We start from the raw sequence: 24,264 nt of genomic DNA, 5'->3' as shown, positions 1-24,264 counted from the left end.
ATTACTACCCTAGTTCCGCACAAAATACGAGTACTTTTGTTTACAGGTACCCCATACATGTTTCAAGCACAAGGCTACTTGACACATTGGTACTAGATGAAATAAAATTGCATATTTTTTTTACCCAGATGAAACTATTATTTTTTATATCACCATGGTGACTTCTCTAAAAGTTGGGTGCACTATTATTTTTTACAACCAACACACACACACACATTTATAACCAATCACAGGACTTATGGTGTTCACTTCTCTATCAAAAGTTGGGTGCACCTCGAACTTTGACCCAGCCGGAAGTTATTTGGTTTAGTACTACCTACTAGGCCCTCTCATAAATTGTCTATAATTGACCACCTGATTAAAAATCACCGTTTTCTTACAACGCTTGACGTATATAATCATATTAGTATTAGGTCTGGAAATTGAGAATTCAGGTATTGTATGTACTGGGTTTAAGAATTGACAAACATCTTAAAACCCCTGTTATTTAAAATTAAAAATACCCACACCTTTTTTTTTGGGGGGGGGGGGTTCTATCCTTTCTTTCCTGGGGGTGAGGGCGATTTAGCTCAGTTGGTTGAGTGCTCACTTGAGGTGCTTGCGACGCAGGATTGAACCACCGCAATGGATCCTGTCAACTGATTGTGTTTTTTCTCATTCCAACCTGTGCAGCACAACTGGACAAAGACCGTGGTATGTGCTCTCCTGTCTATGGGAAAGTGCATATAAAAGATCCCTTGCTGCATTAGGAAAAATGTAGCAGGTTTCCTCTGATGACTATGAGGGGTGGGTTGTAGCCCAGTGGTAAAGCGCTCTCTCGATGCACGGTCGGTCTGGGATCGATCCCCGCCGGTGGGCCCATTGGGTTATTTCTCGTTCCAGCCAGTGCATCACAACTGGTCTATCAAAGGCTGTGGTATGTACTACCCTGTCTGTGGGATGGTGCACATAAAAGAACCCTTGCTGCTAATCGAAAAGAGTAGCCCATGAAGTGTCGACAGCGGATTTCATCTCTCACTATCTCTGTGGTCCGTAACCATATGTCTGAAGCCATATAACCCTAAATAAAACGTGATGAGCACGTCGTTAAATAAAACATTTCTTTCTTTCTTTCTGATGACTACGAGTCAGAAATTACCAAATGTTTGACATCCAATAGCCAATGATTAATTAATCGATGTGCTCTTGTGGTGTCGTTAAACAAAACACATTTTTTAACTGTTAAACAATTTGTTGAGATTTTAACTGTTAAACAATGTGTTGAGATTTTAACTGTTAAACAATGTGTTGAGGTTTTAACTGTTAAACAATGTGTTGAGGTTTTAACTGTTAAACAATGTGTTGAGATTTTAACTGTTAAACAATGTGTTGAGATTTTAACTGTTAAACAATGTGTTTAGATTTTAACTGTTAAACAATGTGTTGAGATTTTAACTGTTAAACAGTGTGTTGAGATTTTAACTGTTAAACAGTGTGTTGAGGTTTTAACTGTTAAACAGTGTGTTGAGATTTTAACTGTTAAACAGTGTGTTGAGGTTTTAACTGTTAAACAATGTGTTGAGATTGTAACTGTTAAACAATGTGTTGAGATTTTAACTGTTAAACAATGTGTTGAGATTTTAACTGTTAAACAATGTGTTGAGATTTTAACTGTTAAACAATGTGTTGAGATTTTAACTGTTAAACAATGTGTTGAGATTTTAACTGTTAAACAATGTGTTGAGATTTTAAGCATTTCTTTCTTAATGGTTCCCTGGTTGCCATGTGTTTTCAGAGTGTGACTGGAGGGGTGGTGGTGGGGGATGGATCAAAAGGGAAGCTGAATGGTGGATCATCGACCGGTGGATCATCAGCTGGGCAATCATCGACCGGTCTACCTGTGTACAAAGTGACGAGAAACACGGACAATCCTGACAGAACAAGGAGAGACAGAGACGGTGACAGAGACCGAAGTAGAAGGAAGACAGATGAAAACAGAAGGAACAAGACAGAAGAGAAAGAGAGAAGAAAGGAGGTATTTTATGAGGGTTTTTTAATGTGTGTTTGTGTGTACATGCGTTTGCCTGCATGCATTTGTGGTGTGTGTGTGCATGCATGTATGTATTGGTAGTGTGTGTGTGTGTGTGTGTGTGTGTGTGTGTGTGTGTGTGTGCCTGCATACATTTGTAGTGTGTATTTGTGTGTGCATGCATGTATTCGTAGTGTGTGTATTTGTGTGTGTGTGCATGTATGCATTTGTATGGTGTGTATGTACAAATGTATTTGTATATGTCTGTGTGTGCATGCGTGTGTGTTTGTGTGCACATGTGTATATGTGTATGTGTGCATGTATATGTGTGTATGTATGCATGTGTGTGTGTGTGCATGTACATATGTATGTGTGTGTACATGTATATGTGTGTGGGCATGTATATGTGTGTACATGTGTACATGTGTATGTGTATGTGTGTACATATATATATATATGTGTGTGTGCGTGTGTATGTGTATGTGTGTACAGTGTGTGTCATTGTTTCTGCCAGAAAGACATTTTTGTTTTGGGTATGGCACTATGGAATTGAATGCAACCACAGTCAACAGGAGATATAGGGGACCTTCCCCACAAAGAAAATGGGTTAAGTTTAGGGTTAGGGTTAAGGAAATCATACAGTAATGATAAGAGTAATTAAAATTTTGTCAAAAGGTTAACTTAAAAAAAAAGAAAAAATGTTTTATTTAACGACGCACTCAACAAATTTTATTTACTGTTATATGGCGTCAGACATATGGTTAAGGACCACACAGATTTTGAGAGGAAACCCGCTGTCGCCACTACATGGGATACTCTTTCCGATTAGCAGCAAGGGATCTTTTATTTGCGCTTCCCACAGGCAGGATAGCACAAACCATGGCCTTTGTTGAACCAGTTATGGATCACTGGTCGGTGCAAGTGGTTTACACCTACACATTGAGCCTTGCGGAGCACTCACTCAGGGTTTGGAGTCGGTATCTGGATTAAAAATCCCATGCCTCGACTGGGATCTGAACCCAGTACCTACCAGCCTGTAGACTGATGGCCTAACCACGACGCCACCGAGGCCAGTCTCACCCAAGTACAAATCAAAATGTTACTTCTCATTCTTAAGCCCAGAAGTAAAAGTTGATTAAAACATTTCTTCTCCAAATGGATAAAATTCAATATGTTTTAATTGTTAATTTTTTTTTTTTATTTACTTAAATGAATAACTTTAAAAAAAATTTTTTAATTGAGTGAATAGGTTTTAAAATTGAAGTTTTTTTATAACTACACTTTGTATGTGAATAATGTTTTTTTATTTTTAATTACAAAATCCTGTGTTTAAACTTAAATCAAACAGCAGGTAGTGAAAAGAGAATTCACTCGATGTGTGGTCAGTGTGGGATCGATCCCCGTTGGTGGGCCCATTGGGCTATTTCTCGTTCCAGCCAGTGCACCACGACTGGTATATCAAAAGCTGTGGTATGTACTACCCTGTCTGTGGGATGGTGCATATAAAAGATCCCTTGCTGCTAATCGGAAAGAGTAGCCCATGAAGTGGCGACAGCGGGTTTCCTCTCAATATCTGTGTGGTCCTTAACCATATGTCTGACGCCATATAACCGTAAATAAAATGTGTTGAGTGCATCGTTAAATAAAACATGTCTTTGAAAAGAGAAAAACATTTCTCTTTTGTCAGATGTCCACTGACGTTGACCCGGCTGTTGCCAAGGTAACTGACAGTCTAGAGAAGTTAGCCCTCGGATCTCTCCAGCAGAACGCGTTAGGTATGTTCATGTCTTTCTCTCTCTTCCTTCTAGGATCTCGGAAAAACACACCAGAGAAGTCAGTTATGTGACGAGCGGCGCTTACATCAGGAGAGAGAAGAAGAAGAAAAGCGACCAGGACTCTACCTCTAGGAAAGAAAGAAAGACGAGTGATGGTTGTGTCACAGATAAGGAGAGTCCGAGAAAGAGGAGTGATGGTTGTGTCACAGATAAGGAGAGTCCGAGAAAGAGGAGAGATGGTTGTGTCACAGATAAGGAGAATCCGAGAAAGAGGAGTGATGGTTGTGTCACAGATAAGGAGAATCCGAGAAAGAGGAGAGATGGTTGTGTCACAGATAAGGAGAATCCGAGAAAGAAGAGTGATGAATTTTCAATCATCCACAATGATAGTTTCAGTGGTATAAATAATCATCTCGATGCTGATGGTGATCATAGCAACGTCACTGGGAAGAGAGGTTGTAATGATCTGCAAGATTGTAGTGTTGATGATCATTCTGAAATGCGTGACAGTAGCTATGAAGACAGTCGTAAAAGAGGGAAGATGAACCAGCCAGACCAAAAGGATGATTCGCGCAACAGACACAATGCTCGTTGTAACGACGGTTGTATTGGCGGGAAAGAAAATCAGCTTGTTTGGAATGATGGTTCTCCCAACAAACTCGGAACTGTATGTGGTCCAAGTACTGCATGTGGTCCCAGTACTGTATATAGTCCCAGTACTGCATGTGGTCCAAGTACTGCATGTGGTCCCAGTACTGTATATAGTCCCAGTACTGTATGTAGTCCCAGTACTGTATATAGTTCCAGTGGCAGTTGTTCCAATGGGAAGAAGAGATGTCCTGAACACGGCGGCAGGGGTTGTGGTAAAATGGGACCAATGAGAAAGAAACGGCGTCATGAAGGAAAAGACGAGTCCCATGTCAAAAGATCTCAGATGAGAAGAGATAAAAAAAAAAACTTTCCTCAAGATGATGCATCATCTGCAGCGACTTATAACAAAACTGATTTAAATAATAAAGAATGCATGAAAGGTTTGGAATCTTCAGTGTGTGATAAAAATACTGGCCACCATAATAAAACACAGAAGAAAGATTTGGAATATATGACTTGTGATAAAGGTACTGACCACCATAGTGAAAATGCTGCCCTTCAGAATCAAACACAGAGAAATGATTTGGAATCTGTGACTTGTGATAAAAGCACTGACCATTGTAATCAATATCCTGACCATCCTAGTGAAAATATTGCCCATCAGAATAAAATGTATAGAAAAGAAACGGCTGGTAATCAAAACAGAGCTGGTGATAACTGTGAAACACAGACAAATGAATATGTGAAGTCTTCTACATTTTATGTTGATATTGCTGGTGCTAGTAGTCATGACATGTATTCAAGGGAAGACACAGGGTTCGTGTTGTGTGGTAGAAACATGATAGATAATGTTAATGAAATTCAGAGAAACGAAACTATGTCTGGTGGCTCTAGTCCTAAAATCTGTAGAAAAGAAAACACGGACTGTATAACATATGATATAAACAGGATTGATAATGCTATTGAAGCACAGGGGAGACAACAAACACAGGGGAGACAACAAACACAAGGGAGACAACATACAGAGTCTGGGAAAGGCTCTGATGTCACCGGGTGTGAAATGTATGGCAAGAAAGACGTGGAGTCTTTGACATTTAATGAAAATGCGACGTGTGCAGGTAACGAGGACACAGAACAGAATGAGGACGAGACTCGTGCTGACGGAAAGAACGAGAAACATAAGCATAAAAAACACAAACATAAACACAAACATATACACAGGCATACACACAAACACAAACATATACACAGACACAGACACATACACAGACACAGACACGAGAAAGAGATAAAGGATAAAGTAACCCGTAATAAAGAACATAGAGAAATGTGCACAGACACAAATGTAAATGATGACAGAACAGTGGATGATTGTGGTGTAAATAATGTCACTACAAATGTCCACATAACACCAGAAAATGAAACTAGCTCTCGTACGCATTCTGAAAATCAAACTGTCAAAGACGGCGATACGTCTCGGACACATCAGGGACAGTCGGAGCGATCTTTAATAATGGTAGATGATGAAGAAGTCATTAAAGATGATAGTTACAACGACAGAGAGCTAGAACCAGGAGAATTGTCAGCCGATTCTTTTGAAGAGTCTGATTGGTCAGAAAAACTGTCGGCTGACTCATCCAAACATTCTGATTGGTCAGGAGAGTTGTCACCTGACTCATCTGAAGATTGCAATTGGTTGGAAGAAAAGCCTGATGACATGGAGGTGGTCACTGCTGTTACAGATCTTCCACCTGGTAATAAACACAGCTGTGTTTTATTTATAGTCCGTCTCACGGGGAATGCCTTTTTTTCATGCAATGGAATTTGCTACAAGTTATTTATTTTTGAGCCGGTTGTTTTCTAAATTGGACACAAAAATAGTAATTTTTGTTTGTTTGTTATTTCCGAAACACTTTTACTTTTCTACTTAAGTCAAACAAAACTGAAATTATATACAAAAAACATTTTTATAGGATGATGGGACGGACTATTGTTTATGATTTTCACTCTTTATTAAGTGTGAAATTTAGCTTTTAGAATTTTAAAATAAAATTAATATTTGTTTGCAGCATTTCTTACTTTTTGCACATTTAAAATATAACAAGACCTCCCAGTTTATGGTTTATTTTGTTTAATGACACCACTAGAGCACATTGATTAATTATTGGATGTCAAACATTTAGCAATTCTGACTTGTAATCAGCAGATAAAACCCGCTACATTTTTACTAATTAATGCAGCAAGGGATCTTTTATATGCACTTTCCCACAGACAGGAAAGCACATACCACGGCCTTTTACCAGTTGTGCTGCACTGGTTGGAACGAGAGAAAAAAAGGATATTTGATGTCAAACGTTTGATAATTCTGACTAAAGAGTGTTTTATTTGTATTTTACCATAGTAAGGACAGCACATATCACAGCCTTTGATGGGCTGGTTGGAACAGGAAAAAGCCCAATCAGAGTATGGGTCCACTGAGGGAGTTTGATCCTGCAACTAAAGCACCTCAGTTGAACGCTCTAGCCACTGAGCCAGATCCCGCCCCTCGCAATTTAAAGGCACTTTGTCTTGTTTGCTATCTGTGGCTGAAACATACAGCTTCTTGTTTTCAATATTCAGGGGGACGGGGGGGGGGGGGGTAGGGGGATTCAACTTCCAAGGGGTGGGAGTTAGCTCAGTTGGTCGAGTGCTTGCTTGAGGTGCTTGTGTCAAAGGATCGAACCACCTCGGTGGATCCATAGAACTGAATTTTTTTTCTCTCATTCCAACCAGTTCACCACAACTGGACAAAGGCTGTGGTATGTGTTTTCGTGGGGAAGTGCATATAAAAGATCCCTTGCTGCTTTAGGAAAAATGTAGCAGGTTTCATCTTTAGAATTACTACGAGTCATAAGTACCAAATGTTTGACATCCAATATCCGCTGATAAATTTAATCAATGTGCTCCAGTGGTGTCGTTAAACAAACTTTAACACTTTCATGGGGACGGGGGTGAGGAGGGGGCCTTCAACTTCCAAAACCCATAATTGCAAACATTTCTTTGCCATACTTTGTTGAATAGTGATGTTCAAATGATTGATTATAATTGAAAATTTATTGGTTTAGCTATACAGATGTGATGATCAATTCTAAAAATGTATATTCAACGATTGTGTGTGAAATGTTAACTAATTACTCCTCCAGTTTAAATGATAGCATTGATGTATTTAAGTTTGTGTGTGTTTTTATATGAATATGAAAAAAAGTATATTAAATAATTACTGGAATATAAAAGATCCCTTGCTACTAATGGAAAAATGGAGCGGGTTTCCTCTCTTAAGATTATATATCAAAATTACCAAATGTTTGACATCCAGTAGCCGATGATTAATAAATCAATGTGCTCTAGTGGTGTCGTTAAACAAAACAAACTATAACTTTAAATCAGTTGGCACCAATCGATCAACTTTGGCTTGTACTATCATACTGACATGTATAGTCTTAGAGAGGAAACCTGCTCCATTAGTAGCAAATGATCTTTTATATGCATCATCTCACACAGGATAACACACACCACAGCCCATTGGGCTATTTCTCATTCCAGCCAGTGCACCACGACTGGTATATCAAAGGCCGTGGTATGTACTACCCTGTCTGTGGGATGGTGCATATAAAAGATCCCTAGCTGCTAATCGAAAAGAGTAGCCAATGAAGTGGTGACAGCGGCTTTCCTCTCTCAATATCTGTGTGGTCCTTAACCATATGTCTGACTCATATAACCGTAAATAAAATGTGTTTAGTGCATCGTTAAATAAAACATTTCTTTATTTGTTTCCAACAGCTGTAGCCTCAAACTGGCCTCCGTGTGTTCGCGTCGTGGTCCAGCAGTCCGACTGTCTGGATGTGGGGACGCTGTTCATCGTCACGTGCACGGGTGGCTCGATCGGGCGTGACAAGTCAATGAACCACGCTATCACCATTCCAGACATTAATGTCAGCAAGGTAAAATTGGCGAACTGTGTCAGGGTAAAATCAGTGGAATATATCACCATTCCAAATGTTAATGCCAGTAAGGTAAGATCAATGAACTGTGTCAGTAGGGTAAAATCACTGAACCATGCCATCATGATTCCAAATATTAATGTCAGTACGGTAAAATCAGTGAACCATGTCACCATTCCAGACATTAATGTCAGTAAGGTAAGATCAATGAACTGTGTCAGGATAAAATCAATGAACTGTGTCATTACCATTCCAGACGTTACTGTCAGTAAGGTTTGTAAGACCAGTGAACTGTGTCAGTAGGGTAAAATCAGTGAACCATGCTATCATGATTCCAAATATTAATGTCAGTAAGGTAAAATCAATGAACTGTGTCAGGATAAAATCAATGAAATGTGTCATCACCATTCCAAACATTAATGTCAGTAAGGTAAAATCAATGAACTGTGTCACCATTCCAGACATTAATGTCATTAAGTTAAGATCGATGAACTGTGTCAGAAGATGAAAATCAATGAACTGTGTCACCATTCCAGACATTACTGTCAGTAAGGTAAGATCAGTGAACTGTGTCAGGATAAAATCAATGAACTGTGTCACCATTCCAGACGTTACTGTCAGGAAGGTAAGATCAGTGAACTGTGTCAGGATAAAATCAATGAACTGTGACCAGGTATTTATCCAGGCGTTCTGTGGGTCCGAACATAGGCCCCTTCCCAAAAGAAAGTAGCACTGAAAATTCCCAATTTGTAGACTAAAAATTCCCAATGTTTTCATTTAATTATGTCTGTTGTAATAAATTAATTCAACAGTGGTGTACTGTATTATTCAGTGGCCTGAAAAAAGATCCCAAGTATGATTTACTCTCGCTAATTTTCCCAAATGGGACATGGGATCCTGGTGAAACATCCTTGATAAATGCCTGGCTAGTAGGTGTTAGGATCCATCTTGCACCTTGATAAAAGACTCATTTGTGTTTTTAACTTTCAAATAGTTCACAGGACTAGGCTGCCTCTGCTACATGGGACACTGGATATGGCAGATCCCTTGTTGTCAAGTGGTAGCCTAAGTTCAGTGCATCATTCAGTGGCCTGGAACAAAAATATCCAAAATATGATTTACTCTCGCAAATTTTTCATATCCCATCAGACATGGGACCATGGTGAAAAATTCCTGATAAATCCTTGATGACATCATCACTCTAAATCGGTGAACCATTTCACAATTCCAGATGGTGGGTAAAATCAGTGAGCCATGCTGTCACAGTTTGGTATGTTAATGTCAGTAGGATAAGATCAGGCTATGTCAGCAGGATAAACTCAATGAACTGTGTCCATACCAAAAGTTATCATCATCACAATAATACAGTAAAGTACATGTATTCTTATAAGGAACTGGAAGTTTAGTTTTTTTTGTAGCAGTAGTTTGCTGTAGACATTTGCACAAGTTGGTAATTAATGTATAGGGAGATAAAACGGGACTTTTCAATCAGTTCGTTCTAAGCATGTTCATTATAAGTGTACTTTACTGTAATAGGTTTTAAAAAAGTATTCGTTATAAGTGCACTTTACTGTAATAGGTTTAAAAAAATGCTCATTATAAGTGTACTTTACTGTAATAGGTTTAAAAAAATGCTCGTTGTAAGTGTACTTTACTGTAATAGGTTTTTAAGAATGTTCGTTATAAGTGTACTTTACTGTAATAGGTTTTAAAAAATATTCATTATAAGTGTACTTTACTGTAATAGGTTTTAAAAGATGTTCGTTATAAGTGCACTTTACTGTAATAGGTTTTTAAAAAATGTTCGTTATAAGTGTACTTTACTGTAATAGGTTTTTAAGAATGTTCGTTATAAGTGTACTTTACTGTAATAGGTTTTAAAAAAGTATTCATTATAAGTGCACTTTACTGTAATAGGTTTAAAAAAATGCTCATTATAAGTGTACTTTACTGTAATAGGTTTAAAAAAATGTTCGTTGTAAGTGTACTTTACTGTAATAGGTTTTAAAAGATGTTCGTTATAAGTGTACTTTACTGTAATAGGTTTTAAAAGATGTTCGTTATAAGTGCACTTTACTGTAATAGGTTTTTAAAAAATGTTCGTTATAAGTGTACTTTACTGTAAAAGGTTTTTAAGAATGTTCGTTATAAGTGTACTTTACTGTAATAGGTTTTAAAAGATGTTCGTTATAAGTGCACTTTACTGTAATAGGTTTTAAAAGATGTTCGTTATAAGTGCACTTTACTGTAATAGGTTTTAAAAGATGTTCGTTATAAGTGCACTTTACTGTAATAGGTTTTAAAAGATGTTCGTTATAAGTGCACTTTACTGTAATAGGTTTTAAAAGATGTTCGTTATAAGTGCACTTTACTGTAATAGGTTTTAAAAAATGTTCGTTATAAGTGTACTTTACTGTAATAGGTTTTAAAAAATGTTTGTTATAAGTGTACTTTACTGTAATAGGTTTTAAAAAAGTATTCGTTATAAGTGCACTTTACTGTAATAGGTTTAAAAAAATGCTCATTATAAGTGTACTTTACTGTAATAGGTTTTAAAAAATGCTCGTTGTAAGTGTACTTTACTGTAATAGGTTTTTAAGAATGTTCGTTATAAGTGTACTTTACTGTAATAGGTTTTAAAAAATATTCATTATAAGTGTACTTTACTGTAATAGGTTTTAAAAGATGTTCGTTATAAGTGCACTTTACTGTAATAGGTTTTTAAGAATGTTCGTTATAAGTGTACTTTACTGTAATAGGTTTTAAAAAAGTATTCGTTATAAGTGCACTTTACTGTAATAGGTTTAAAAAAATGCTCATTATAAGTGTACTTTACTGTAATAGGTTTAAAAAAATGCTCGTTGTAAGTGTACTTTACTGTAATAGGTTTTTAAGAATGTTCGTTATAAGTGTACTTTACTGTAATAGGTTTAAAAAAATATTCATTATAAGTGTACTTTACTGTAATAGGTTTTAAAAGATGTTCGTTATAAGTGCACTTTACTGTAATAGGTTTTTAAAAAATGTTCGTTATAAGTGTACTTTACTGTAAAAGGTTTTTAAGAATGTTCGTTATAAGTGTACTTTACTGTAATAGGTTTTAAAAGATGTTCGTTATAAGTGTACTTTACTGTAATAGGTTTAAAAAAATGTTCGTTATAAGTGTACTTTACTGTAATAGGTTTTAAAAGATGTTCGTTATAAGTGCACTTTACTGTAATAGGTTTTAAAAGATGTTCGTTATAAGTGTACTTTACTGTAATAGGTTTTAAAAGATGTTCATTATAAGTGCACTTTACTGTAATAGGTTTTAAAAGATGTTCGTTATAAGTGCACTTTACTGTAATAGGTTTTAAAAGATGTTCGTTATAAGTGTACTTTACTGTAATAGGTTTTAAAAAAATATTCATTATAAGTGTACTTTACTGTAATAGGTTTTAAAAAATGTTCGTTATAAGTGTACTTTCATGTAATAGGTTTTAAAAAATGTTTGTTATAAGTGCACTTTACTGTAATAGGTTTTAAAAAAATGTTCGTTATAAGTGCACTTTACTGTAATAGGTTTTAAAAAATCCGGGACTGGTTGTTCAAACACTATTTAGCATAGCTTATCATGATCACAGTAAAGTACTCTTATAACAAACTGGAAGGGACCACAATAGTTCTTTACAGCGGTAGTTAATTGTGCACATTTGTATAAGTTCGTCATTAATATGTATATAGGGAAATAAAAAAAATGTTCGTTGTAAGTGTACTTTACTGTAATAGGTTTTTAAGAATGTTCGTTATAAGTGTACTTTACTGTAATAGGTTTTAAAAAATATTCGTTATAAGTGCACTTTACTGTAATAGGTTTTTAAGAATGTTCGTTATAAGTGTACTTTACTGTAATAGGTTTTAAAAAAATGTTCGTTGTAAGTGTACTTTACTGTAATAGGTTTTTAAGAATGTTCGTTATAAGTGTACTTTACTGTAATAGGTTTTAAAAAATCTTCATTATAAGTGTACTTTACTGTAATAGGTTTTAAAAAATCTTCATTATAAGTGTACTTTACTGTAATAGGTTTTTAAGAATGTTCGTTATAAGTGTACTTTACTGTAATAGGTTTAAAAAAATGCTCGTTATAAGTGCACTTTACTGTAATAGGTTTTTAAAAATGTTCGTTATAAGTGTACTTTACTGTAATAGGTTTTAAAAGATGTTCGTTATAAGTGCACTTTACTGTAATAGGTTTTAAAAGATGTTCGTTATAAGTGCACTTTACTGTAATAGGTTTTTAAAAAATGTTCGTTATAAGTGTACTTTACTGTAATAGGTTTTAAAAGATGTTCGTTATAAGTGTACTTTACTGTAATAGGTTTTAAAAAATGTTCGTTATAAGTGTACTTTACTGTAATAGGTTTTAAAAGATATTCGTTGTAAGTGCACTTTACTGTAATAGGTTTTAAAAAAATGTTCGTTGTAAGTGCACTTTACTGTAATAGGTTTTAAAAAAATGTTCGTTGTAAGTGCACTTTACTGTAATAGGTTTTTAAGAATGTTCGTTATAAGTGCACTTTACTGTAATAGGTTTTAAAAAAATGTTCGTTGTAAGTGTACTTTACTGTAATAGGTTTTTAAGAATGTTCGTTATAAGTGTACTTTACTGTAATAGGTTTTAAAAAATCTTCATTATAAGTGTACTTTACTGTAATAGGTTTTAAAAAATATTCATTATAAGTGTACTTTACTGTAATAGGTTTTAAAAAATGTTCGTTATAAGTGTACTTTACTGTAATAGGTTTTAAAAAATGTTCGTTATAAGTGCACTTTACTGTAATAGGTTTTAAAAAATGTTCGTTATAAGTGCACTTTACTGTAATAGGTTTTAAAAAATCCGGGACTGGTTGTTCAAACACTATTTAGCATAGCTTATCATGATCACAGTAAAGTACTCTTATAACAAACTGGAAGGGACCACAATAGTTCTTTACAGCGGTAGTTAATTGTGCACATTTGTATAAGTTCGTCATTAATATGTATATAGGGAAATAAAATGGGACTTTACGATCAGTTCGTTCTGTGTGGTGGTTCGTTCTAAGCATGTTTGTTATAAGTGTACTTTACTGTATGTACATGTAATATAACAGTAAAATCCAATTTGTCAGCTAAATATACAGCTTACATATACAGTCGTCATAACTCGCTGGAAAGGCGTGGGACTGATCGCGCACACTTTTTTTTCAATACTAAAACAGTGAATTTATAATATCCTACATGTACTTGAAGCATTTCAAATTACTGTTAACATGTATTGCTCATTATTAATATACATATATACATGTTCCCCTCCCATTAGTTAGTCTTGCTTTCTATTTCACAATATTTAAACTAATTTCAGATGCATGCAGAAATACATTTTGACTATGACAGTCGTTGTTACGTCCTCACCGACACAGGAAGTCAGAACGGAACACTACTCAACTGGGAACGAGTTTCTGAGGTTTGTCACACTCTTGTCTACCTCCCTACCTGATCCCGTCTCCTCACCTCACCTCACTTATCTCCCTTTTCCCTTGCCCCTAAACTCTTCCCATCCTCCATGAGCCTTTCCCCATCTCATTCCATCACCCACCTTCGTTATCCTGCCCTGATCCTCCTCCCTGATTCCTTACTCCTCATACACCTCCTTGATCTCTTACCCATCAGCCACCTCCCTGATTCCTTACTCCTCACCCACCTCCCTGATTCCTTACTCCTCACCCACCTCCCTGATTCCTTACTCCTCATCCACCTCCTTGATCTCTTACCCATCAGCCACCTCCCTGATTCCTTACTCCTCACCCACCTCCCTGATTCCTTACTCCTCATCCACCTCCCTGATTCCTTACTCCTCATCCACCTCCTTGATCTCTTACCCATCAGCCACCTCCCTGATTCCTTACTCCTCACCCACCTCCCTGATTCCTTACTCCTCACCCATCTCCCTGATTCCTTACTCCTCATCCACCTCCTTGATCTCTTACCCATCAGCCACCTCCCTGATTCCTTACTCCTCACCCACCTCCTTGATCTCTTACCCATCAGCCACCTCCCTGATTCATTACTCATCACCCACCTCCCTGATTCCTTACTCATCACCCACCTCCCTGATTCCTGTCCTTCCGCCCAACTGCCTGGTCCTGTTTCCCTCACCTACCATCCTGATCCAATGCTCGTCATCAAATCTCACCCACCTCCCTGAATCTATTCTCCTCACCTCCCCTCATCCTACTCCCTGTTTTCTTTCCTTTCATCTTCCCTCACCCACCTCTCTGATCTCCTCATCTCTCATATTCTCACCCACCTCCCTGATCTCCTTTACCTCTCATATTCTCACCCACCTCCCTGATCTTCTTTACCTCTTATATTCTCACCCACCTCCCTTCCTGATCTCCTTTACCTCTCATATTCTCATCCACCTCCCTGATCTCCTTTACCTCTCATATTCTCACACACCTCCCTGATCTCATTTACCTCTCATATTCTCACCCACCTCCCTGATCTCCTTTACTTCTTATATTCTCACCCACCTCCCTGATCTCCTTTACCTCTCATATTCTCACATGCCTCCCTGATCTCCTTTACCTCTCATATTCTCACCCACCTCCCTGATCTCCTTTACCTCTTATATTCTCACCCACCTCCCTGATCTCCTTTACCTCTCATATTCTCACATACCTCCCTGATCTCCTTTACCTCTCATATTCTCACCTTCCTCCTTGATCTCCTCACCTCTCATATTCTCACCCACCTCCCTGATCTCCTTTACCTCTCATATTCTCACCCACCTCCCTTCCTGATCTCCTTTACCTCTCATATTCTCATCCACCTCCCTGATCTCCTTTACCTCTCATATTCTCACCCACCTCCCTGATCTTATTTACCTCTCATATTCTCACCCACCTCCCTATCTCCTTTACCTCTCATATTCTCACCCACCTCCCTATCTCCTTTACCTCTTATATTCTCACCCACCTCCCTGATCTTATTTACCTCTCATATTCTCACCCACCTCCCTGATCTTATTTACCTCTCATATTCTCACCCACCTCCCTGATCTTATTTACCTCTCATATTCTCACCCACCTCCCTATCTCCTTTACCTCTCATATTCTCACCCACCTCCCTATCTCCTTTACCTCTTATATTCTCACCCACCTCCCTGATCCATTTCCCCCTCATATTCTCACCCACCTCCCTGATAAATTTCCTCTTCCTTTTGTCAGTTTAATAAATAATATCTATCATATATTATCTTACAGTTTCAGTGCAATCAAAGTATGTGATATTTTCCAGATCACATACTTTAAGAATTTAATAACTTTGCAAATTAGATGTAAATTAATCAAGGTCATGGCGCTAGGTTTATTGACATTTAAGCAAATGTAGTAGGATAACACTCAATAATTGATGTATGCATTCATAGTCATCAAACAAAAACATTTCAATAGCAACTTTTCACTGCAAGCTGTCCAGCGTTCAGAAAAGAAAAAAAAACGTTAAGCACTAATTAGATAGAGCTGCCAACTTTTCTCCAACAGACTTACATTAAAAGAGAATAAACATCTTGCATTGATTGGTGTATTTCAAACTGCTGATATATTACAAAATTCACTGTTGATTACTTTTTATTGTGTTTAACTACTTGTCACTGTTTCTGGTTACTTGTCACTATTCCTGCCTACTTGTCACTATTCCTGCCTTCTTGTCACTATTCCTGCCTTCTTGTCACTATTCCTGCCTACTTGTCACTATTCCTGCCTTGTAGGGTCCGCTGGTGTTCACCTGTCCACTAGTGTAACAATGAACACTAGCGGTTGCAATGTTGACCGCTAGTGTAACAATATGAACACTAACGGTCGACAATGCAACCGTTAGTGTTCACAAAATTGACGTTAACACTAGCGGTTGCAATGTTGACCACTAGTGTAACAACGTGAACATTAATGGTTAACTATGTACACTGTTGACCGTTAGTGTTCACATAACTGGTTTTGATGTTGGGCATTATTTTGGTTTAGTCAATTAATATCAATGAAATGCGAAAGAAACATCACATCGTATTCAATATCATACTGCAACAAATAATAAAAAAATAAATTTCATTATCAAAACCTATTGTTGTACAAGAGAGAATTTAAGGGTGTTTTAGTCAATAGCCGATGATAAGATAAAAATCAATGTGCTCTAGTGGCGTCATTAAATAAAACAAACTTTACTTTTTCAAGGGTGTTTAGTAGTCCTCTACCAGCCTAACCGGAGGGGACTATAGGTTTTGTCTCCAACATCTGTCAGTCTGTCCGTCAGCCTTTTCCTAGACTTTTCTTTGCAATGCGTCAAGATATTGAGCTGGAAGTTTGTATATATCATGTGGAGTTACAGACACAGTTTGAGTTTCATGACAGAATTATGGTCCTTGAAGATAGAAGATATTAGAATATTAGAATATTTGTGAAAAGGACACCCCAGCGTACTGTTTTTCCAGAGGCTGTTATGTGTCAAACATATAAGGCAAATCCCCAAAAATTCTGTACGAAATTAATAACATAGACACAGTGCACCGGACTATAACAGCCTTGACATTTAAAGATGGCATGGTAACACTGTTTTAATTTATTCACATACTATATGAATTTTAGTTCTAACAAATGTGCGTATTCTTTTGTATATCTGCAACTGGCAAGTAGTATGCGCTGTCCTATCTATGGGAAAACACACGTAACAGACCCTTGGTACTATTAAAAAACGAATAGACTATATTATGGCGGCAATGGTTTCTTCTAATGTCGCAAAAATATGCTATATTTGACACCTATTAGCTGCTGAATAAACAGCAACAAAACTTTCTTTTGATTCAGATAATATTAAAATATACCTGAGTAAATAAGTACATTTCAGAAATTTACAGGTATTATTTAAGAATTGAATGGTATATTGTTGATGTTATGTGGGTAAAACGGTTTTGATGTTCATCAGCGTGTGAACTTCAAAAACATAACATTCAATTTTAATAATTCAACATACATTAATATTTCAGCAATACAACAATATTTTGAACACTATTCCACAATTATTTGCAATAATACTCTAATATTGGGGATACCCTTATGTATTTCATTATTTATGATCATGGAGGTATGGATGTCATTTGTTTTTTACATCACGTAATGGCAATGTGTTCAAACCAAACATTTGTAACAAATAGTAATTTCAAAATGAAGCTCCGTTTTGTTTAATAATGTATTATTTTTTTCTGCAAAATAATTTACTTGTAGTTGTTTGTTTTTTAATTTATGTAGCATGAACATTATTCTTTCTTTTTGAAAAAAAAAAAAAAAAAAAAAAAAAAAATGGCTGGAGTGTCGTTTAAAGCATTCCTTTCCTTTTAATTCCAAGTAGGATAGGCTACATCTGAAACAATCGACATCAAAGTGTTCCAGTACCACACATCAAAGACATCAGAAGAAATCAATGCCGCCAATATAGCTTGGATTTGTTTAGGGATGGGGAATAGCGGCAATAAAAAAACATAGGGGCAGGGGAGTGGGTACTACCCCAAATGGCTACACCTGGGGCATGTGAACTGACCCAAGCTTGATTATAGGCTCAATTTAAGTTTATTTTATATTAACAAGGGTGACAGGAGGTAAGACTATAAAATAGACTTAAGATATCAAAATAACAAGAATTAAAATAGTCGAAAATGTACATGTTAGCTTCCACATGCTAGGAAATCGCGTTTTTATGCACTCAGTATTCTCTACACAACTCGGGCGTTTCAAAATACAACCGTCATATGTTATATGAACCAAGTACCTATCAGCTATAAACATGATGAATCAGGTGATCTACCCACTAAGCTACTTAGTTAGAGATGGTGATTAAGACACCAACATAGCCTCTGGTTGGGTTCGAACTCAGTACCTATCAGTTATGAACATGATGATCTACCCACTAAGCTACTTGGATGGCGCTGGCAATTATAACATCCACATAGCCTCTGGTTTGGTTCGAACACAGTACCTATCAGTTATGAACATGATGATCAACCCACTAAGTTATTTAAATGGCGCTGGTAATTAAAACGCCCTCTCCCGCCCTGGGTACACCCTCAGACTTTGGGACTCGTCCTTTGAAGACGGAGTCTGTACCCATGGGGGGCATGCTTGAACCTTTGGTGGACATAAGCATGGTAAAATATTGTCCTGTCCTGTCCTAAAAAAACGCCCAGACAGCCTATCGCTGGGTTCGAACCAAGTATCTACTGGTTTTGAATCCAGTTATCTATCCAATACACAGACAAGAATATTCAATAATTAAATTAATTAATTGCTGTTCTAATCGTTGGCGTTGTTACACTAACGGTCGATGTAGTAAAATTAGTCGACTGTGTTGACTGTTACTGTAACATTTTAAATTATTACACTAGCGGTCAACATTGCAACCGCTAGTGTTCATTGTTACACTAGTGGACAGGTGAACACTAGCGGACCCTACACTGCCTACATGTCACTATTCCTGCCTACATGTGACTATTCCTGTCTACTTGTCGCTATTTCTGCCTGCGTGTCACTGTTTCTGCCTACTTGTCACAATTCCTGCCTACTGGTCACTATTCCTACCTACTAGTCACTATTCTTGCCTACATGTCACTATTCCTGCCTACATGTCACTATTCCTGCCTACTTGTCGCAATTCCTGCCTGCGTGTCACTGTTTCTGCCTACTTGTCACAATTCCTGCCTGCATGTCACTATTCCTACCTACTAGTCACTATTCTTGCCTACTTGTCACTATTTCTGCCTACTTGTCACAATTCCTGCCTACTGGTCACTATTCCTGCCTACTTGTCACTATTCCTGCCTACTTGTCACTATTCCTGCCTACTGGTCACTATTCCTGCCTACTTGTCACTATTCCTGCCTACTTGTCACTATTCCTGCCTTCTTGTCACTATTCCTGCCTACTTGTCACTATTCCTGCCTTCTTGTCACTATTCCTGCCTTGTAGGGTCCGCTGGTGTTCACCTGTCCACTAGTGTAACAATGAACACTAGCGGTTGCAATGTTGACCGCTAGTGTAACAATATGAACACTAACGGTCGACAATGCAACCGTTAGTGTTCACAAAATTGACGTTAACACTAGCGGTTGCAATGTTGACCGCTAGTGTAACAACGTGAACATTAACGGTTAACTATGTACAATGTTGACCGTTAGTGTTCACATAACTGGTTTTGATGTTGGACATTATTTTGGTTTAGTCAATTTATATCAATGAAATGCGAAAGAAACATCACATCGTATTCAATATCGTACTGCAACAAATAATAAAAAAATAAATTTCATTATCAAAACCTATTGTTGTACAAGAGAGAATTTAAGGGTGTTTTAGTCAATAGCCGATGATAAGATAAAAATCAATGTGCTCTAGTGGCGTCATTAAATAAAACAAACTTTACTTTTTCAAGGGTGTTTAGTAGTCCTCTACCAGCCTAACCGGAGGGGACTATAGGTTTTGTCTCCAACATCTGTCAGTCTGTCCGTCAGCCTTTTCCTAGGCTTTTCTTTGCAATGCGTCAAGATATTGAGCTGGAAGTTTGTATATATCATGTGGAGTTACAGACACAGTTTGAGTTTCATGACAGAATTATGGTCCTTGAAGATAGAAGATATTAGAATATTTGTGAAAAGGACACCCCAGCGTACTGTTTTTCCAGAGGCTGTTATGTGTCAAACATATAAGGCAAATCCCCAAACATTCTGTACGAAAGTAATAATATAGACACAGTGCACTGGACTATAACAGCCTTGACATTTAAAGATGGCATGGTAACACTGTTTTAATTTATTCACATACTATATGAATTTTAGTTCTAACAAATGCGCGTATTCTTTTGTATATCTGCAACTGGCAAGTGGTATGCGCTGTCCTATCTATGGGAAAACACATGTAACAGACCCTTGGTACTATTAAAAAACGAATAGACTATATTATGGCGGCAATGGTTTCTTCTAATGTCGCAAAAATACGCTATATTTGACACCTATTACCTAAACTTTCTTTTGATTCAGATAATATTAAAATATACCTTAGTAAATAAGTACATTTCAGAAATTTACAGGTATTATTTTAGAATTGAATGGTATATTGTTGATGTTATGTGGGTAAAACGGTTTTGATGTTCATCAGCGTATGAACTTCAAAAACATAACATTCAATTTTAATAATTCAACATACATTAATATTTCAGCAATACAACAATATTTTGAACACTATTCCACAATTATTTGCAATAATACTCTAATATTGGGGATACCCTTATGTATTTCATTGTTTATGATCATGGAGGTATGGATGTCATTTGTTTTTTACATCACGTAATGGCAATGTGTTCAAACCAAACATTTGTAACAAATAGTAATTTCAAAATGAAGCTCCGTTTTGTTTAATAATGTATTATTTTTTTCTGAAAAATAATTTACTTGTAGTTGTTTGTTTTTTAATTTATGTACCATGAACATTATTCTTTCTTTTTGAAAAAAATAAAAAAATAAAAAATAAAAAATGGCGTGTCGTTTAAAGCATTCCTTTCCTTTTAGTTCCAAGTAGGATAGGCTACATCTGAAACAATCGACATCAAAGTGTTCCAGTACCACACATCAAAGACATCAGAAGAAATCAATGCCGCCAATATAGCTTGGATTTTTTTAGGGATGGGGAATAGCGGCAATAAAAAAACATAGGGTTGGGGAGTGGGTACTACCCCGAACGGCTACACCTGGGGCATGTGAACTGACCCAAGCTTGATTATAGGCTCAATTTAAGTTGATTCTATATTAACAAGGGTGACAGGAGGTAAGACTATAAAATGGACTTAAGATATCAAAATAACAAGAATTAAAATAGTCGAAAATGTACATGTTAGCTTCCATATGCTAGGAAATCGCGTTTTTATGCACTCAGTATTCTCTACACAACTCGGGCGTTTCAAAATACAACCGTCATATGTTATATGAACCAAGTACCTATCAGCTATAAACATGATGAATCAGGTGATCTACCCACTAAGCTACTTAGATAGAGATGGTGATTAAGACACCAACATAGCCTCTGGTTGGGTTCGAATTCAGTACCTATCAGTTATGAACATGATGATCAACCCACTAAGTTATTTAAATGGCGCTGGTAATTAAAACGCCCTCTCCCGCCCTGGGTACACCCTCAGACTTTGGGACTCGTCCTTTGAAGATGGAGTCTGTACCCATTGGGGGCATGCTTGAACCTTTGGTGGACATAAGCATGGTAAAATATTGTCCTGTCCTGTCCTAAAACGCCCAGACAGCCTATCGTTGGGTTCGAACCAAGTATCTACTGGTTTTAAATCCAGTTATCTATCCAATACACAGACAAGAATATTCAATAATTAAATTAATTAAATGCTGTTCTAATCGTTGGCGTTGTTACACTAACGGTCGATGTAGTAAAATTAGTCGACTGTGTTGACTGTTACTGTAACATTTTAAATTATTACACTAGCGGTCAACATTGCAACCGCTAGTGTTCATTGTTACACTAGTGGACAGGTGAACACTAGCGGACCCTACACTGCCTACATGTCACTATTCCTGCCTACATGTCACTATTCCTGCCTACTTGTCGCTATTTCTGCCTGCGTGTCACTGTTTCTGCCTACTTGTCACTATTCCTACCTACTAGTCACTATTCTTGCCTACATGTCACTATTCCTGCCTACATGTCACTATTCCTGCCTACTTGTCGCTATTTCTGCCTGCGTGTCACTGTTTCTGCCTACTTGTCACAATTCCTGCCTACTGGTCACTATTCCTACCTACTAGTCACTATTCTTGCCTACTTGTCACTATTTCTGCCTACTTGTCACTAGTCCTGCCTACTTGTCACTATTCCTGCCTACTTGTCACATTTCCTGCCTACTGGTCACTATTCCTGCCTACTTGTCACTATTCCTGCCTTCTTGTCACTATTCTTGCCTACTTGTCACTATTTCTGCCTACTTGTCACTATTCCTGCCTACTTGTCACTATTCTTGCCTATTTGTCACTATTCCTGCCTTCTTGTCACTATTCTTGCCTACTTGTCACTATTTCTGCCTTCTTGTCACTATTCCTGCCTTCTTGTCACTATTCCTGCCTACTTGTCACTATTTCTGCCCACTTGTCACTGTTTTAAATTATGTATCTCTGTTGTTTGTAGCCGAATGCTGCGAGTTGCGCAGTGTGTGTGAAACACGGGGACATTGTCCAGCTGGGTAACACGTCACTACTGCTTCACATTCACCAGGGAACAGACACGTGTGACAACTGTGAACCTGGACAGATCAGGGCTCGGGTCCAGAAATCTAACAAACCAGGTAACTACATGTATCAACGTTTTTTTACAAACAATATTTACTGTAGATCCTGAAGTTAATGCGATCATAATATTAATGAGAAAAAAATGCGAGTTCACATTATTATTATTCACATTAATAATATGACTTATTTATTTCTCTGTTCTATGTTTCGTCCAGCAATAGTCCACACCCTGTTAAAAGAAACAAAGATTAAAATTCTAATACATTTGAGAAATAACTGGAGCACAATTCAAGACAGACTAATTGTCCAATAGTTAAGCAAAACACAGACATGATTCACCGTGCGTGAATGGGTTTTAGGACGCTAATCCTGAGGTCGACCATTTCTTTGGTTTTACTGTTCAAGTTCGCTGCAACTTTATCGGCATATCTTAAGAAGATATAGTTGGAAAGTAAAGTTGGAAAGTACACAGACACGTGTTGTTAGGAAAGTAATATTTCATAGGGAAGGAAGGAAATGTTTTATTAAACGACGCACTCAGCTCATTTTATTTACGGTCATATGGCGTCGGATATTTTATAGGGAGGCCACTCGCATTAATTTCATGTCACATTTTAGTCTGCCCATCATCACTCACATTAATTTAGAGAGGTGTTAATTTCAGGATCTACTGTAGTCGATACATAAAGGAGATTACCAGTAGGCCTGTATAAGTGCCTCTCCTTGTGATAGTATTACATACTGTATAAATTTAAATTGATTATAAAATGTTTTGGACATAATGTGTGTGGGGGGGGTGGTGGGGTAATTACTGTCCAGTACAAATTTGCAGAACATACAGAAGCAGAGCTGGTAGATTTTTAACCATGGCTAGTGGATTTTAAAAATCACTAACCCCGTGGCTAGTGGATTTTGAGAATCACTGATCCCATGGCTAGTGGATTTTGAAAACGCTGATCCCATGGCTAGTGGATTTTGAAAATCACTGATCCCATTGGCTAGTGGATTTGAAAATCACTGATCCCATGGCTAGTGGATTTGAAAATCGCTGATCCCATGGCTAGTGGATTTAAAAATCACTGATGCCATGGCTAGTGGATTTGAAAATCGCTGATCCCATGGCTAGTGGATTTAAAAATCACTGATGCCATGGCTAGTGGATTTGAAAATCACTGATCCCATGGCTAGTGGATTTGAAAATCACGGATCCATGGCTAGTGGATTTGAAAATCACTGATTCCATGGCTAAGTGGATTTGAAAATCACTGATCCCATGGCTAGTGAATTTGAAAATCGCTGATCCTATGGCTAGTAGATTTAAAAATCACTCATGCCATGGCTAGTGGATTTGAAAATCACTGATCCCATGGCTAGTGGATTTGAAAATCGCTGATCCCATGGCTAGTGGATTTGAAAATCGCTGATCCCATGGCTAGTGGATTTGAAAATCACTGATCCCATGGCTAGTGGATTTGAAAATCACTGATCCCATGGCTAGTGGATTTTGAAAATCACTGATCCCATGGCTAGTGGATTTGAAAATCGCTGATCCC

The 24,264-nt window shown here is 37.3% G+C and overlaps 1 protein-coding gene across 1 annotated transcript in view; it reads left to right on the top strand.

Moving 5' to 3' along the window:
- LOC121385858 overlaps positions 1-24,264 on the top strand; it is a 48,492-nt gene that overhangs the window by 9,139 nt on the left and 15,089 nt on the right. The window contains exons 7-12 of the mRNA XM_041516647.1: positions 1,775-2,014; positions 3,696-3,783; positions 3,819-6,128; positions 8,194-8,354; positions 13,736-13,837; positions 22,611-22,767. Of these exons, the coding sequence (XP_041372581.1) occupies positions 1,775-2,014; positions 3,696-3,783; positions 3,819-6,128; positions 8,194-8,354; positions 13,736-13,837; positions 22,611-22,767 (3,058 nt within the window). The remainder of the gene's footprint in view (positions 1-1,774; positions 2,015-3,695; positions 3,784-3,818; positions 6,129-8,193; positions 8,355-13,735; positions 13,838-22,610; positions 22,768-24,264) is intronic.

Source organism: Gigantopelta aegis, chromosome 12 (assembly GCF_016097555.1).
Source record: "Gigantopelta aegis isolate Gae_Host chromosome 12, Gae_host_genome, whole genome shotgun sequence".
In the NCBI taxonomy this organism is placed as follows: domain Eukaryota; kingdom Metazoa; phylum Mollusca; class Gastropoda; order Neomphalida; family Peltospiridae; genus Gigantopelta; species Gigantopelta aegis.
This window is presented reverse-complemented; position numbering and strand designations above follow the sequence as displayed.